This window comes from Notechis scutatus, chromosome 8 (assembly GCF_049901735.1).
Source record: "Notechis scutatus isolate UNSWTSFEM ecotype Mainland chromosome 8, rNotScu1.2, whole genome shotgun sequence".
Classification (NCBI taxonomy): domain Eukaryota; kingdom Metazoa; phylum Chordata; class Lepidosauria; order Squamata; family Elapidae; genus Notechis; species Notechis scutatus.
Window position 1 is genome coordinate 26,649,165 of NC_142016.1, and position 13,964 is coordinate 26,663,128.

The following is a 13,964-nucleotide window of genomic DNA, read 5'->3' on the forward strand; positions in this document are numbered from 1 at the left end:
TAAGTTGAGGATCACCTCTACTTCCAAACCAGCCCCTTTCTGAATCTGGAAATGCCAAGTTGCCTCCCGAGGCAACTGAGATGCCAGGGCTGTGGTTATCCCCCCCCCACCTCTGCCAAGCGCTCCAGGTTGGGTGGGGGGCTTCCAAAGCTGCGTCCCCAGAGGGCCCTCCCCACCATTCACCCACAAATAACACCAGGAGGCGTCCGTGTGACAGTTGTCTCTTTTCCAAAGGATTTGGAACCAGTAAAAAGGGAAGCGACACAAGGGAGAATTCCCTCCCCCCCCCCCGCAACCTTCCCGCTTCCCAAGAGGGTTTCATTGGCTTAACCCTCGCCCAGCCTTCCTCCGTCCACCAGTTTGGTCCCTTCCAGGCCTGCTGGTTCTCCCTCCCAAGGCGCCGAGACCCACGGAGGCTCGATCTGACGAGGAGGAAGGAGGCAAGATCTCAGGAGCTTCGGCTGCCTGCTCAGTGCCCAGAAAACAATCTCTTGGCTGCCAACCGCCTGCCCCCTGCGCCCTCCTCGTGGGCGGCCTGGGCAGGGCCGGCCCCAGCCAGCACGATCAGGACGTTGGGCTCCGCTGGCACGCCCAGCCTCACGGTTTCAGGTGTCCGGTTTTGGGGACGCCTCGGCCCCCCCGCCGTTGACCCTTCGCTGCTCCAGCGTGGCCGAGAGGGGATGCATCAGGCTGACCTGAGCGTTACTGAATGAGGAGATCCGACCGCTGCCCCCGATCTGGATGTTGACGGTGGTGGAGTAGCTGGCCTTCGGAGGACCCTTCTCAGGGAACCGAGCCGTGTCCGGGCTCAGGGGGGCTCCCCGTTTGGGGCAGTGCTCCCCCATCTCCAGCTGCAGTCTTGGGGAGCTGCCTGGCCACCCCTCTTGCTTGACGTATTTCAAGCACAGGTTCGGCACGTTGGGCCACCGGATGCTGCCCAGTTCGTGGGAGGGAGGCCCACCGCTTCCAGGTGAGGCCTCAGAGCCGGAGGATTCCTGGTGCCCCCGTTGGGGGCTGGCTCTCCGGAGGGCAGGAGGGTCCTTTGGGCTTTCGCGCAGGCCGTGGGGCAGGAGAGGCCTGGCGCCCAGGGCTCCGGGTGGGCCACGGGGTTGGGGGCTGCCTCTGGGGGTGGGCCCCCAGAGGCCTGAAAGTGCAGGAGGGGTGGGGGCCTCCCGGAGGGGGCGAGCACATCCTGGGCCTCACGGGGACTGCACACGAGAGTTGGGGGCCGAGGCCGAGGAGAAGGGGGGCAGCGCTCAAGAGCCGGGGGCCCGACAAAGGGGGCCTGCATGGGGAGGGGAGGGGGCCCAGGGACGATGCACTGAGAGGAGGAGGAGGAGGAGGAGGAGGGGACAGCCACCGCCTCTGGCCTTCCCGGGTTCCGATGGCGCTTGGGTGCCGCCTTGGGGAGGGAAGCCAGGGGGTCGGCTGGCAGCCAGGGGCCCCGGGGGTCCTCGGGGGCAGGGACGCCATTCCTCTTGGCCAGACTTTGGGAGATGCAGGAGGCGGCAATGTACCTGGAGATGGCAGCCGCGCTGGAGGAGAGGCACCGGCGGACGGGGGAGGAGGGCAGGCATTGGGGCAGGGGCACCCGTGGGCATTGCACCGCCAGGCACACGGGGACTCCACCCCGGCCGGGAATTCAGGAGGGGCAGCAGGAAGGGGTTCCTGGGGTGGGCAGGGCGGCCCCTCCGTGGAAGAGTCGGCGGCAGGGGCTGGGTGGCCTGGGTGGCTTCAGGAGCGGCAGAAGGGTTTGGGGGTCCCTGGCGGAGCCCCCAGGCAGTGTCCCGGAGGCTTCCTGGCTGGGCCCTGCTGCCTCTCGGTCTGGTCCCTTCCTCTCCGGCAAAGCGAAGGCCGAAGGGCTTCTCCCTCCAGTGCTCGGTGGGGAGTGGCCCTTTCCCGGTCCTGGGGCCACGGGCCCCTCCGGCAGGCAGAAAAGGGGGCAGCCGGGGGTCCTGGCCTTGGGGGCTCCCAAGAGACGGAGACATTGTCCGATTGGTGGTCCCTGAGACACTGCTGCAGTTGGAGGGCCGGGCTGGCCTGCTCTGCGCCCACAGAAATCTTGGGGGCAGCCTGGGCTCCGAAGGCCGACTGCCCCCCTCCCCATGCCAGCCCGGCTCACGGGGGTGTGGCTTTCCGTGGCTGCTCTTCTCTCCATGCTCCATCCGGGGTGACGCCTGGGGAGACGCAGGGGGGCCCTTCTGTGGGATAGGGTCCAGGGCGGGGGAAGGGCCCTCCGCCCCTCCTCCTCCTCCTCCCCCCTTGGTGGGGGCCGTGAGCGTCTCCGTTCCTGCCATGGGGACCCTCGGAAGGAGCCGCGGTTCGTGCCAGTCGTGGTGCAGCGAGGCCAGGATCTCCGGAGACAGGAGCCAGCAGGGTCTGTCACTGTGCAGCACCACGGCTGTTTCACGCGTGGCGGCCACCAAAGGCGTGGTTTCCTGGATGCCAACCACATGCGGGAGGGACTCGTGGATCAGCACGTGGCCATAGATTTGGGGCTCACCTGTGGGGAGAGAGAGAGGCAGGAGGCAAAATGAAACACTGGCTCCCTGGAGAGGAGCGCGACAACGTCAGGGGACTGGGCCTCATTTAAGCACGGGGGTCCTTGACTTATGCCCGGAAGGGGCCTCAGCATTTCGGTTAGGTTGAGATATCCACGTGACTCTGGTATACAGTTTTTTTTTTTTTCCAGTGGCCATTAAGCAAAGCTAGTCATTAAGCAAACCAGTGTATCCCTACGGGTATTTCTTTGAGGGGGGTGGATGGCTTAGAAATACAGAATATAAAGAAAGGAGGAGGGAGGGAGGGAAGGAAGGAAAGAAAGACATGGGAATGGGAGAAAGGGAGGATTGGTGGGTGGGAGAGAGGGATAAAAGAAGAAAAGAAAGAGGAAAAAGAGAGAGAGAAAGGAAAGGAAAGGAAAGGAAAGGAAAGGAAAGGAAAGGAAAGGAAGGAAGGAAGGAAGGAAGGAAGGAAGGAAGGAAGGAAGGAAGGAAGGAAGGAAGGAAGGAAGGAAGGAAGGAAGGAAGGAAGGAAAGAAAGGCTATCTGATGCCCAGGTGAGCATGAGATAAGCAGGGGGCATCATGTGTAGCTTTGGTGCCAGTTTGCCCAGTTCAGGCCCGCTGGGCACCAGGGGAAGGAGGGAGGGGGGACAAGGCCAAACACCCACCAAGGGCTGGCAGGGAGGGCTGACTCACACTGGGGGAGGCTTCCTCCTGGCCGGCTCTCCTGCAGGGCTCTCGGCCCCCTGCCCAGGGCCTTCTGGTGGGGGGCCCCCCGGGGCCGCCCGCCGGGCCTCTCCAAGGTCCACTTCTGGGATTTCAGCCGGTTGATCTTCTCGCTGTACATCCTGGCCAGGGCCTGGACCTTGCTGATGATGCGCTCGGAGGTCTCCAGGAGGCAGGGCTCCCCGCCGCTCTGGTAGAGGCCCAGGGCCGGCAGGAAGTCTGCTGAGGCAGGCAGCCCCTCCTTCACCCACCCGTCCCTCGGCTGCCCCTTGCCGGCACCCCGGAGAGGCTCCTCCAAATCCGAATCCTCCACGATGCAGAGGGGCTCCGCGTAGGCCGGCCGATCGGGGGAGCAGACGACTCTGCGCCTGACCCCCGCGGCCCCCTTCTTGGGGCCGTCCTTGGCGCTCCGCTCCTTCTCCTGCCAAACCCGCCGGATCTCCGCCCAGGATCGGAACCCAGGCTCCTCCGACCCGTCGCTCGGCTCCCGCTGCTTTCCTTCTCTCCCCGAAGCTTCAGGGCCAGCCTCGGAGGAGCCCCCTTCTCCGCCCCCTGCCCCTGGGGACCCACATCCGAATGGTGCCGCTCGATGGTGGTGAGCGCCCGGCTTCGTCCGGAGTGGGTTTTGGGGACGGACAGAGGTTGGCTGTTGCAGGACTGACTCCGGCTGCGGCTTAGCTGGCCAGACCGAGGGCGGAGCCTCCTCAGCTGGGCTCCTCCCTCTTCCCCTCCTGGAGCCTCCGGCTGCTTCCAGATGCTGTTGAACCGCAGGACGGATTCTCGCACCACCCCGGCGGGAACTGGAGGGGGGCCGCCCTCTTCCTTGGAGACCTGTGGCTCCTTCTTGCCCCCTTCCATGCTCGGGCAGTAGCTCTGGATCTTCTCCAGCAGGACCCAGTCGTCCCTGGGGGGCTTGGGGTCCACCTCTGTGCTTTGCTCCTCGCCCCCGAGGCCGCCCGTGGAGGTTATGGGGCAGGAATGAGGCCTGGCCGAAGAGCCAGGGGCCTGCCTTTCCTCCTGGGAGGCCTCCTGCCGCATGGAGGCCGAGCTGCTGGCCTCCTCCGAGGGGAGATCTTCCAGGACGTGTAGCGGGGAGGGACCGGCGGATTCCTGCGGTCGGTGGAGATCTTCTTCTTCGGAAGAGTCACTGCCAAAGGGGTGGGGGAGCTTTGGCAGGAGCTGCCCTTGGAGGGGGCTCCCTTGGGGAGGGAGGGAGGGGGCCTCCTCCCGGAAGACCCCGTTCTCCTCCTCTTCCTCCATTTTGTCCTGCCGATCTTCTCCGCCATCCTTGGGCGAGGGGGGGTCCTGGAAGTGGGGCAGAAGACAAACCCAGGCTTAGTTCCGTTTCGTTTACTTGTATTGTCCTTGCACCTCGTACAACAACGAACTCAAACCCCACCTTCAGGGCACATCCTGACCATGAAAATAAACACCAATACACATCCTTCACATTCTATGCAATTAAATCGAAAACTCCCAACACCGCACCAACACTGCACTCTACAGCAGAATTCAATAGAGTTACTGCCCTGGGATAGAAGCTGTTTTTCTGCCTCTTTGTCCTTGTTTTTATTATTATCCTGTACCGGCTGCCAGATGGTAATAGTTCCAAAAAAAGGGTTCCCAGGATGAGATGGATCTTTGAGAATGTTTAAGAAAGTTTAAGGCAGCGGGAGCTCTAAAGCTCTTCCCAAGAGGGGAGAGGGCAACCCAGGATCCTCTGAGGGGCAATGACCTTCACCCTCTGGAGTGCCGTCCTATCTGCCACGGTGCAACGGGCAAACCAGACACAAGTTGTAGTAAGTTAAGATACTCAGAGTTAAGACTTAACCCCGACCTCTGTTCTTTCTCCACGGTGTCTTCAGACGAGCTTCTGCTTCCCTGAGTTATCCTGCCCATGTCAACTCGTAAATCATTCCTATCCCGGTTTCCAAGTTGCCATAAGGAAGGAAGGAAAACCTTTCATTGGAGGGTGTGATTGATGACACCCAGCCCGTGGAGAAGCTGATATATGACACACCCAGGGGGATTGTGGGGGAGGGGGGAACAGAGTCATAGGTGATAGCAAATTACGTGTCTCAGAGTTGACTTAATACAGCGGACATGTTGCTCCTAACCAATCTTTTGAATTCTTTTGAAGCTTGGCTGGAGGCTCGTGATTTAAACAGAGCAACAGGAACCCTGACATCCTGGGGGCTTTGACTCCCAAACCTCCCTGGGACACGCAGCTGGAGAAACATCCATCCGAGATACTGTCTTGAGCAGGGGTCTCCAACCTCGGCCACTTTAAGCCTGGAGGACTTCAACTCCCAGAATTCCCCAACCAGCAGAGCGAGTGGTGGAAGGAAGGCAAGCAGAGCTGGCTGGGGAATTCTGGGATTTGAAGTCCACCCATCTTCAAGTGGCCCAGGTTAAGAAACACTGACAAGGTCCATGTGAGGGTTACCCTCTCTTTCACAGCTTATCAGGAACAGGCTTCAAGTACAAATTTAATAAATAACAATTATTTAATTAATAATAATAAATCATTAATAGCACATAGCACTAGCACTTAGACTTATATACCGCTTCATAGTGCTTTTACAGCCCTCTCTAAGCGGTTTACAGAGTCGGCCTCCTGCCCCCAACAATCTGGCTCCTCATTTAATCCACCTCGGAAGGACGGGAGGCTGAGTCAACCTTGAGCTGGTCAAGATCGAACTGCTGGCAGTGGGCAGAATTAGCCTGCAATACTGCATTCTAACCAGAAGGAAGGAAGGAAAGGAAGGAAGGAAGGAAGGAAGGAAGGAAGGAAGGAAGGAAGGAAGGAAGGAAGGAAGGAAGGAAGGAAGGAAGGAGGGAAGGAAGGAAGGAAGTTTACAGAGTCAGCCTCTTGCCCCCAACAATCTGGGTCCTCATTTTACCCTCCTCGGAAGTACGGAAGGCTGAGTCAACCTTGAACCAGTCAGGATCGAACTGCCGAACTGCCAGCCATCAGCAGAATTAGACTGCAACACCACTGCGCTGCCATAGCACCACAATTATTCTTAATGAAAATAATAATAATCACCCCCTCCGAGCGATTACCTGCCGAGCCGAGCCGGGGGCTTCCGAGCTACTTTCTCTCCAAAACCTCCCTTCCTTCCCAGTTTCCTTGTCCAGGCCCCGCTGGCTAAGCAGCTCCAGGATCTCCTCGGTGATGGAGAGGTTCGTGGTGAGCGGGTCTTGTGCCAGGGAGAATTCGGCCTCTTCCGCTTCCAGATCCGAGGGTTCGGCTTCCTCCTCTGGTTTGGCCGAGGCCAGCGTGCACGAGCTGCTGGAGGAGAGGAGGGGCTCGCTGGCCGGGAAGAGGTCTCCCTCACTGTCCGCGTGCTGCAAAGGAGGAGGGTGCAGGAGAAGGAATGGCAGAGAGAAGCGGCGGAGAGAAAAGAAGCATCAGCCTGGAATCCTTAGGTGGTCACAAAGGAAGAGACACAGTCGTAGTTACACCATAACACGGATAAAGTTTTATGGTGCAATTCCCTTGCCTCACTCCATGAATTTTACAATAGTCTATCCTTTTTCTTTTATCTTCTTCCCAGGTCTAAGCCACCGAACTTAAGAACTTAATCAAGATACTAACAATGCTCTCCACTTTTTGCTAGAAGTTCAAGAGTTCCTCTTTGGAATTAAAATGTTTTACTGTATTATAAACACCCGTTTTTAAACAAAACCATTTGTTATCTACTCCGCTTTCTATTCCCTGATGTAAACCCATTTCTGGAAGGCTCCTTTCTCGGGACAAAATGGAGAAAAGGAAAAATATAATGGAATGAACGAATAAATAAACGTAAAATAAATCAAATCAAATATCTTCCTATGAGAAATAATGCCGTCACCCCCTCCAGCCATAGGTCGCACCTGGGGAACTCACCTTTAACCTGGCTCCATCTGAAAAGGTCCCAGCAGGTAAAAGATGAGATCCACGGAGAAAAGAAAAGAAAAGAAAGGAACTCTCATTAGAGGCATTTCGTTTTTCATGGGAAATTCAATCTTGGACGAAGGAAACCGTTGCATCAACCCGTTGGAGCGATGCCACGTTGGCAGATGCTTTTATCGGTTGTGGCCCAATTCCTCGGAGTATTTCACTTAGATAGCCGAGGTTTATAATGCTCTGAAAACTCGTGAGCCATCACAGATCCATTCCCAGCCTCAAAGCCATTTTTTTTTTAAAAAAATGAATGTGTCATAAAACGAGACCTGGGAAGGTCAGTGGGTGAGGTCCTCAACCTTTCTGTGGAAGGAGAAGCTCCTGCTGTGGTTCATCGGCAGCCGGTGCAGCCGGCAGCGGAATCGGACAGTGGGGAAGAACGGGGGGACCAGCCTGGGAGTCTGGAGAGGATTCGGACGAGGGTCCTGCGTCCGATGCAGAGGTGGGGCCAGGACCATCTGTGTGCGTGTGTGTGCAGGCAAGAGCAGCTGAACCAAAAGGGGCGACTTGGGAGTAAGGCTGGGAGGTGATGGCCCCTCCCACAAGGGATAAAGGAGGTGCAAAGGTAGAGAAACCTTTGCAGGAAGCAAAGTCGTTCGCTCTGTTCGGATTAAACCTTGAAGCTCTGTGTGGACTTGGTACTAAGGTTGGCTTTTTACAGTTAATTTTGCACTTTAGTTGTTGGTAGCAGTTAAAAGGAGAGAAAGGTGGGTGCTCATCTCAAGGGACTGCTCGGGACTCATTACGGGCTGGGAATGCAAATAATTCCCAGCGTTGAAATAAAACAGTTGTTTCAACTGAGCGTGTGCTTTAATTACGGCCTCGGAAGTCTTGGTGAGAGCAGCTCCCAGGATGTTTCTGTTTGCCCCTCCTAGCCAAGACTTGGCAGAGATCAGTAGTCCTCAACTTATGACCATTTCTTTCAAAGATTGGAGGGAGAAAAGTCATGTATGGCTGGTCCTCGCGCTTACAACCATCGTAAGCAATCTGCAGTCACATGTTCAAAATTTCGGGCCTATATGCGTTTATGAGAGCCGCAGCGTCATCATTTGGGACCTTCCTTGGAGATTCTTGCAAGCGAAGTCAGTTGGACTTGCTTAATGGCTATGTGATTTACTTAAGGACCGCAGCAAGAAATGGGTGTGGCTCACTTGAACAACCGCATCGCATAGCGACAGAAATTCCTCTTGCGGTCGTGCTCGTAAGGCGAGGACTCTCTGCATTGTACAAAACCTTTGGCAAATGGTCCTCGGCTTAGGACCACCATTGAGCCCAAACATTTCTGTCGTTAAGTGGAACATTTGCTGGTTTTGTCCTATTTTATGACCTGTCTTGCCCCTGTTGTTAAGCGAATCATGACACTTGTTGAGTGAATCTGACTTGCCCCTTGACTCTGCTCGTCTGAAGGTCGCAAAAGGGGATCACGTGACCTTGGGGCAGAGTAACAGTCATAAGTATGAATTGGTCGCCGAGCATTTGAATTTTGAGTGCCAAGAACGTTCACCCCAAACAAACCCCCAGAATTAAGGAGGAAAAAGCTCTTACTCGCTGGATGAAATAGGACCTGAGATTCCTTGGCTGGCTCTATAAGGAGGAAACAGGGTTAACAGTTAGCATGGTGGTTAGCATCGTGGTTAGGGTCCAATTAACTCACCTCTAAGTCTGCATGAAGAGAGGAAGAAGGGTTAGCATTAACTGTATAAAAAATTGTATAAAATTGTTAACTCTTTCGGAATTGTTAAGGCAGTATTGGCTCGGTAGGGGAAAATGGGTAGTATTATAACAAAGGTCCTCAACATATGACCATCGTTGGGACCACAATCTCCATTGCCAAGTTAGGAGGTTGTTAAGTGAGTTGCACTCGGGTTTACAGACATGTTCACCAAAGTTCTCAAGTGAATTGTGGCCGTTGACCGAATCTGGCTTCCCCCATTGACTTGGCTTGTGGGAAGCGGGCGGAGAAGGTACCAAGTGGCGATCACGTGACTCACTGCAATGGACATAAGGGCGAGGACCGTCGTAAGTGACTCTTTTGGAGCGAGACTAAACTTTGAACGGTTGCTAGAGAAATGGTTGTAAGTTGAGGATCACCTGCATAGTATCTAAGGGAGGCTTGGCAGATTTAAGATGGGTGGACTACAACTCCCAGAATTCCCCATCCAGCGTGCTTTAAGATGGGTGGACTACAACTACAACAGAATTCCACAGCCAGCATCCTTTAACAGGGGTGGACTACAACTCCCAGAATTCCCCAGCCAGCATAGCTGGCTGGGGAATTCTGGGAGTTGAAGTCCACCCATCTTCAAGCTGCCACGGTTGAGAAACACCACCCAAGAAGAGGTTCCAGAAACACCACACTGGTGCTTCTCCAGTGACGCTATCCGGATCAGGCGGACGCTATCTGGATCAGCTTCCTCTCAGAGGCTCCCTCGGAAGCTTTAAGCCACTGACCATCGGCCTTGAACTCTGTTCCAAGTGACCATTCCGGTCACCAAAAAGGGACTTTGGAATAGGGAGGATGAGCCGGTCTCGTGGTCTGCTGGCGCCCCCTGGTGTCCTGCTTGCAGGACACGCACCGTGCTTTGGGGACAGCTTGTCCGCCTGAGGACGCCTGGAGTCCCGCCCACCTCCTGTAGCCACGCCCCTTTCTCCAGGTAGCTCACCTGACTGCCTGCGGCCCCGGCGATAAGAGCCGCTTTTCTCCAGCTGTAAATGGGACAGCTCCGCCGGATTCTCTCGGGACTGTACATGGACTCTGGAGGCTCTGAAAGAGGAAGTTCTGAGTTTGAATCCTACGCCTGCTGAACACGACCCTTCGGGAATTCTGGGTTGTAGGGTTTGGGAATGCAAATGTTTCCTCTAGTTTACAGGGATTCCTCACTTTGCAACCGTAATAGAGCCTGCCCATCACGGTCGTAAATTGAGACGGTCGTGAATCAGGTTCCCCCACAGGGCTGACCCAATTTTTCGGACCGTTCTTGCAATGGTCGCAAAAAAAAAATGCCGTCGTTAAGCGAACCAACGGTTCATTATGGCTTGTTCGAACTGAGGAGCTCTCGTCTAGGTCAAATGGAGGGAAGTATCAGGACTACATCTCCCATCATTCCTAGCCAGCAAGGCTCAAGATAATTCTGGGAATTGTAGTCCAGGGTCCTTCTGAACTCAGAAGGCTGGTCTGGGGCTCTTTGGCTCATCGCCTTAAAAACGAGAAGCTGAAAAGCATCAAAGTTCCTACAAGCTTCACTGTTAGACCAAGGCTCCTATAGGTAGTCCTCAACTTACAACAGTTCATTTAGTGACCATTTCAAGTTACACTGAAAAAAAGGGACTTGTGACCATTATTCACACTTACAACCGTTGCAGCCTTCCCACGGCCACAACTGAGCCCAAAATGGAAGACATTTGTTAAGTACATCTTGCCCCATTTTACGACCTCCTTTGCCACAGTTGTTAAGTGAATCCCTGCAGTCAATAAATTAGTGGCCTAAGTTGTTAAGTGAATCTGGATTCCCCCGTCGACTTTGCTGGTCAGAAGCTTGCAAATGGGGATCACGTGACCCCAAGGGGACTCTGCGGCCGTCATAAATATGAATCAATCGCCAAGTGCCTGAATGTTGATCTCGTGATCATGGAGATGCTACAAATGTTGTAACTTTGAAAACTGATCATAATAAGTCAGAGGTCCCCAAACTTGGCCACTTTAAGACTTGAGGACTTCAACTCCCAGAATTCTCCAGCCAGCTAGGCCTGCTTTTCTCTCTCTCTCAATCTCCTAAAGTGGAAAGAGATTGCAGAGGAAGGGATCACAAGAGAGTAAGCTCTGCTGGCTGGGGGATTCTGGGAGCTGAAGTCCACCAGTCTTAAAGTGGCCAAGTTTGGAGACCTCTGGTGTAGGGTCTCCTGCTTGAGCAAGGGGTTGGACATAGACCATAAGAACATAGAACCATGGGGTTAGAAGGGACCTTGGAGGTCTTCTAGTCCAACCCCTTGCTCAAGCAGGAGACCCTACACCAGAGGTCCCCAAACTTGGCCACTTTAAGACTTGCAGACTTCAATTCCCAGAATTCTCCAGCCAGCTAGGCCAGCTTTTCTCTCTCTCTTAATCTCCTAAAGTGGAGAGAGATTGCAGAGGAAGGGATTACAAGATAGTAAGCTCTGCTGGCTGGGGGATTCTGGGAGTTGAAGTCCACCAGTCTTAAAGTGGCCAAGGTTGGGGACCCCTGTAATAAATCATTGTTTTCAGTGCCCTTGTAAATTTGGACGGCCACTAAACGAACGGTTGTAAGCCGAGAACTACCTGTATCTGTTTCCCAGGGTGCCTTCCCAGGAATCCTCTATCCACCAGGTAGGTCAGTGGATTCTTGACCGTCCCAGAAGGAAGCCCCTGCAGAGATGCCAGCATGACCGCTGGTCCCGTCTCACCTGATTGCCGCCGGCCACGAAGGCTGGCCCTGGACTCGTCCAGTGGAGGAGAAGGCAGGGGCTTCTTGGGGGTCTCGGGGCTGAAAACCACGTCTGGGGACCCTGTCAAGAGGAGAAAGAACCTTGTCACTCGGAAAGCAAACGGCCGAGAAAATGGGAGACAAGCTAGGAAGTGATTCATTAATGCTTTCATGAGAGAAAGAGGTGATAGTCGAAAAGGGAAAAGATAAGGATTCCACAGGAATGTGTGTGTATTGTTATCTAAGATGCATAATTGTTATTTGTAATTAGCACGAAATTAATATTTTATTATAGAATTATTATTAAAGATATACAATTGCTAACTGTAATAAACATGAAAAGTAATATTGTAATAAGCATGAAATTAGTATTTTATTATAGGATTATTATTAAAGACATACAATTGCTAAGTGTAATAAACACAAAAATTAATATTGAATTGTAGGAAAAGAAATGACATGTGGAATCTGATAGACATAAAAATAATATAGTGAAATATGGTATTAGATAAAAATGACCATTATTATTACTAGAAATGTACAATTTGCTGAACGTAAATAGGATGAGTATTGTTTTGTTTGTATTATAATGAGACTAGAACAGGACTTTGTTTTAAATGTAATAGTGGCACAACCAAGAACCAAAAAGGGAATAAACAATGAAAAACACAAATGAATATGAATTTATGAATGGTTATTAGAATTATATAATTTTTAAACACTGCAAATATGACCATTCATATGATATTTATAATAAAAGAAGATGTTAAGAATACAGAGATAGACACAGGAATAGCACATGGGAATATTTGAACAATTAGGATTGGTAATTTGTATTCATATCAAATGATATAAGAAAGTTAACATTATCAATATGAAATCATTGTCATGTTTGTGTTAAGATGTAAAATACCCTGGAACTACACTGGTCACACAATGATATGTTTGTAGAAATTAAAAAAAAAAAAGGATTTAAAAGGAAAGGAAGAAGGAAAGCAAATGGACAGAGATTCCGCCTCTTCCCTCCTCCCCCCCCCCCCGTGCAAGAATGGGCGGCTGCAGAGACATCCAGGAAATGGGGCCAGGGGGGGGGGTTGAGGACACCCCCTCACACCCCCAAATTCTTACCCTGAAAGCTGTTCTCCAAGAGGACCTGCTTGGCCTGGAAAGAGAAAGAGAGAACATCCGGAGCAAAAGAGTTCTGGGAGTTGAAGTCCAGCCGTCTTAAAAGTGGCCAGGTTTGAAAAACACAGGTAGTCCTCCACTTACGAACATCTGTTTTACGACGGTTCTGAATTACAACAGCCTCCACGTGGGTGGTTTATAGCCTGGGAGGTACTTCCATAAAATCTCATGCACCCCCACCACGTGTAATGCATTTTGGGTTCCGCTTAATGACCGTGCCGTACCCCTAATGCAGGGGGGTCCCAACCCTTTTCTATACCCTGCCCCCCCAGAACGCTTCCAATATATTCTTGCACCCCTTACAAAAATAAATAATTATAGGGATATCATTATGCGTATTTTGAAACTTCCAAAGACACATTTTCGCACCCCCTGGAATATCGTCCCACACCCACCCACCCGGGTTGGGACCCCCCTGTCCTAATGACTGCAGCAATCTGCTTAACGACCGCCATGAAAAGTGTTGAAAAAAACAGGCCTGATCCCGTGGGCGCCTTGACTTATAAGCCCAACGGCTTACAACCAGATTTCCAACCCCCAATAATGGTCGTAAGTCGAGGACCAGCCATACAGGGACACACACACACCCACCCCGCCTTCATCAAGAGCCCAAGGTCAGAAAAAACGAGCTGGCTACCCCCAAGCCCCCTCCCGCTTACCTTCTGGGGAATGGACGCCGGGTGATTTTCCACTATCAAACGTTTCAGGTAATGAATCCAGAGTCGCTTCTCTTCCTGGTTCCTCACCTGGAACAGCAGAGAAAGGAAGGTGTCGGGCGGCCGTTTCTACAGCCTGGGAATCCAGAAAGATCTACAGGTACAGATGTGGGACTCAGCTGGTTCGGACCAGTTCTCCAGAACCAGGAACAGACATTTGGAGTCGTTCAGAGAACCGGCCAACCCCGTCTCTTCTCTGCCTCCCATCGAGTCCCAGCTGATCGGCTGGGTCTCCTTTGGTTGCCCTGCACAGGAGAATGGAGCTGGAAAGCAGGTTGGTGGGGTGGGGAGGGAAGGGGGATTTTGCAGGATCCTTCCCCTGCCACGCCTACCGAGCCACACCCACAGAACCGGTAGTAACAATGTTTGAATCCCACCCCTATACAGAACCGGTCAGAACCGGCTGAATCCCACCTCTGGTCCATGGGCCATCGTCTCCTAGA

The 13,964-nt window shown here is 53.2% G+C and overlaps 1 protein-coding gene across 1 annotated transcript in view; it reads right to left on the bottom strand.

Moving 5' to 3' along the window:
* Positions 1-209: 209 nt before the first annotated feature.
* The window catches only part of PLEKHG2 (pleckstrin homology and RhoGEF domain containing G2), a 37,787-nt gene continuing 24,032 nt past the window's right edge, over positions 210-13,964 (bottom strand). Inside the window, 20 exon segments of the mRNA XM_087970279.1 lie at positions 210-1,004; positions 1,007-1,110; positions 1,113-1,208; positions 1,211-1,243; positions 1,246-1,617; positions 1,620-1,706; positions 1,709-1,771; positions 1,774-1,968; positions 1,971-2,069; positions 2,072-2,503; positions 3,200-3,760; positions 3,763-4,534; positions 6,296-6,580; positions 7,122-7,138; positions 8,724-8,762; positions 9,842-9,886; positions 9,889-9,942; positions 11,601-11,702; positions 12,749-12,782; positions 13,465-13,551. Of these exon segments, the coding sequence (XP_087826405.1) occupies positions 606-1,004; positions 1,007-1,110; positions 1,113-1,208; positions 1,211-1,243; positions 1,246-1,617; positions 1,620-1,706; positions 1,709-1,771; positions 1,774-1,968; positions 1,971-2,069; positions 2,072-2,503; positions 3,200-3,760; positions 3,763-4,534; positions 6,296-6,580; positions 7,122-7,138; positions 8,724-8,762; positions 9,842-9,886; positions 9,889-9,942; positions 11,601-11,702; positions 12,749-12,782; positions 13,465-13,551 (3,876 nt within the window). The 3' untranslated portion in view covers positions 210-605.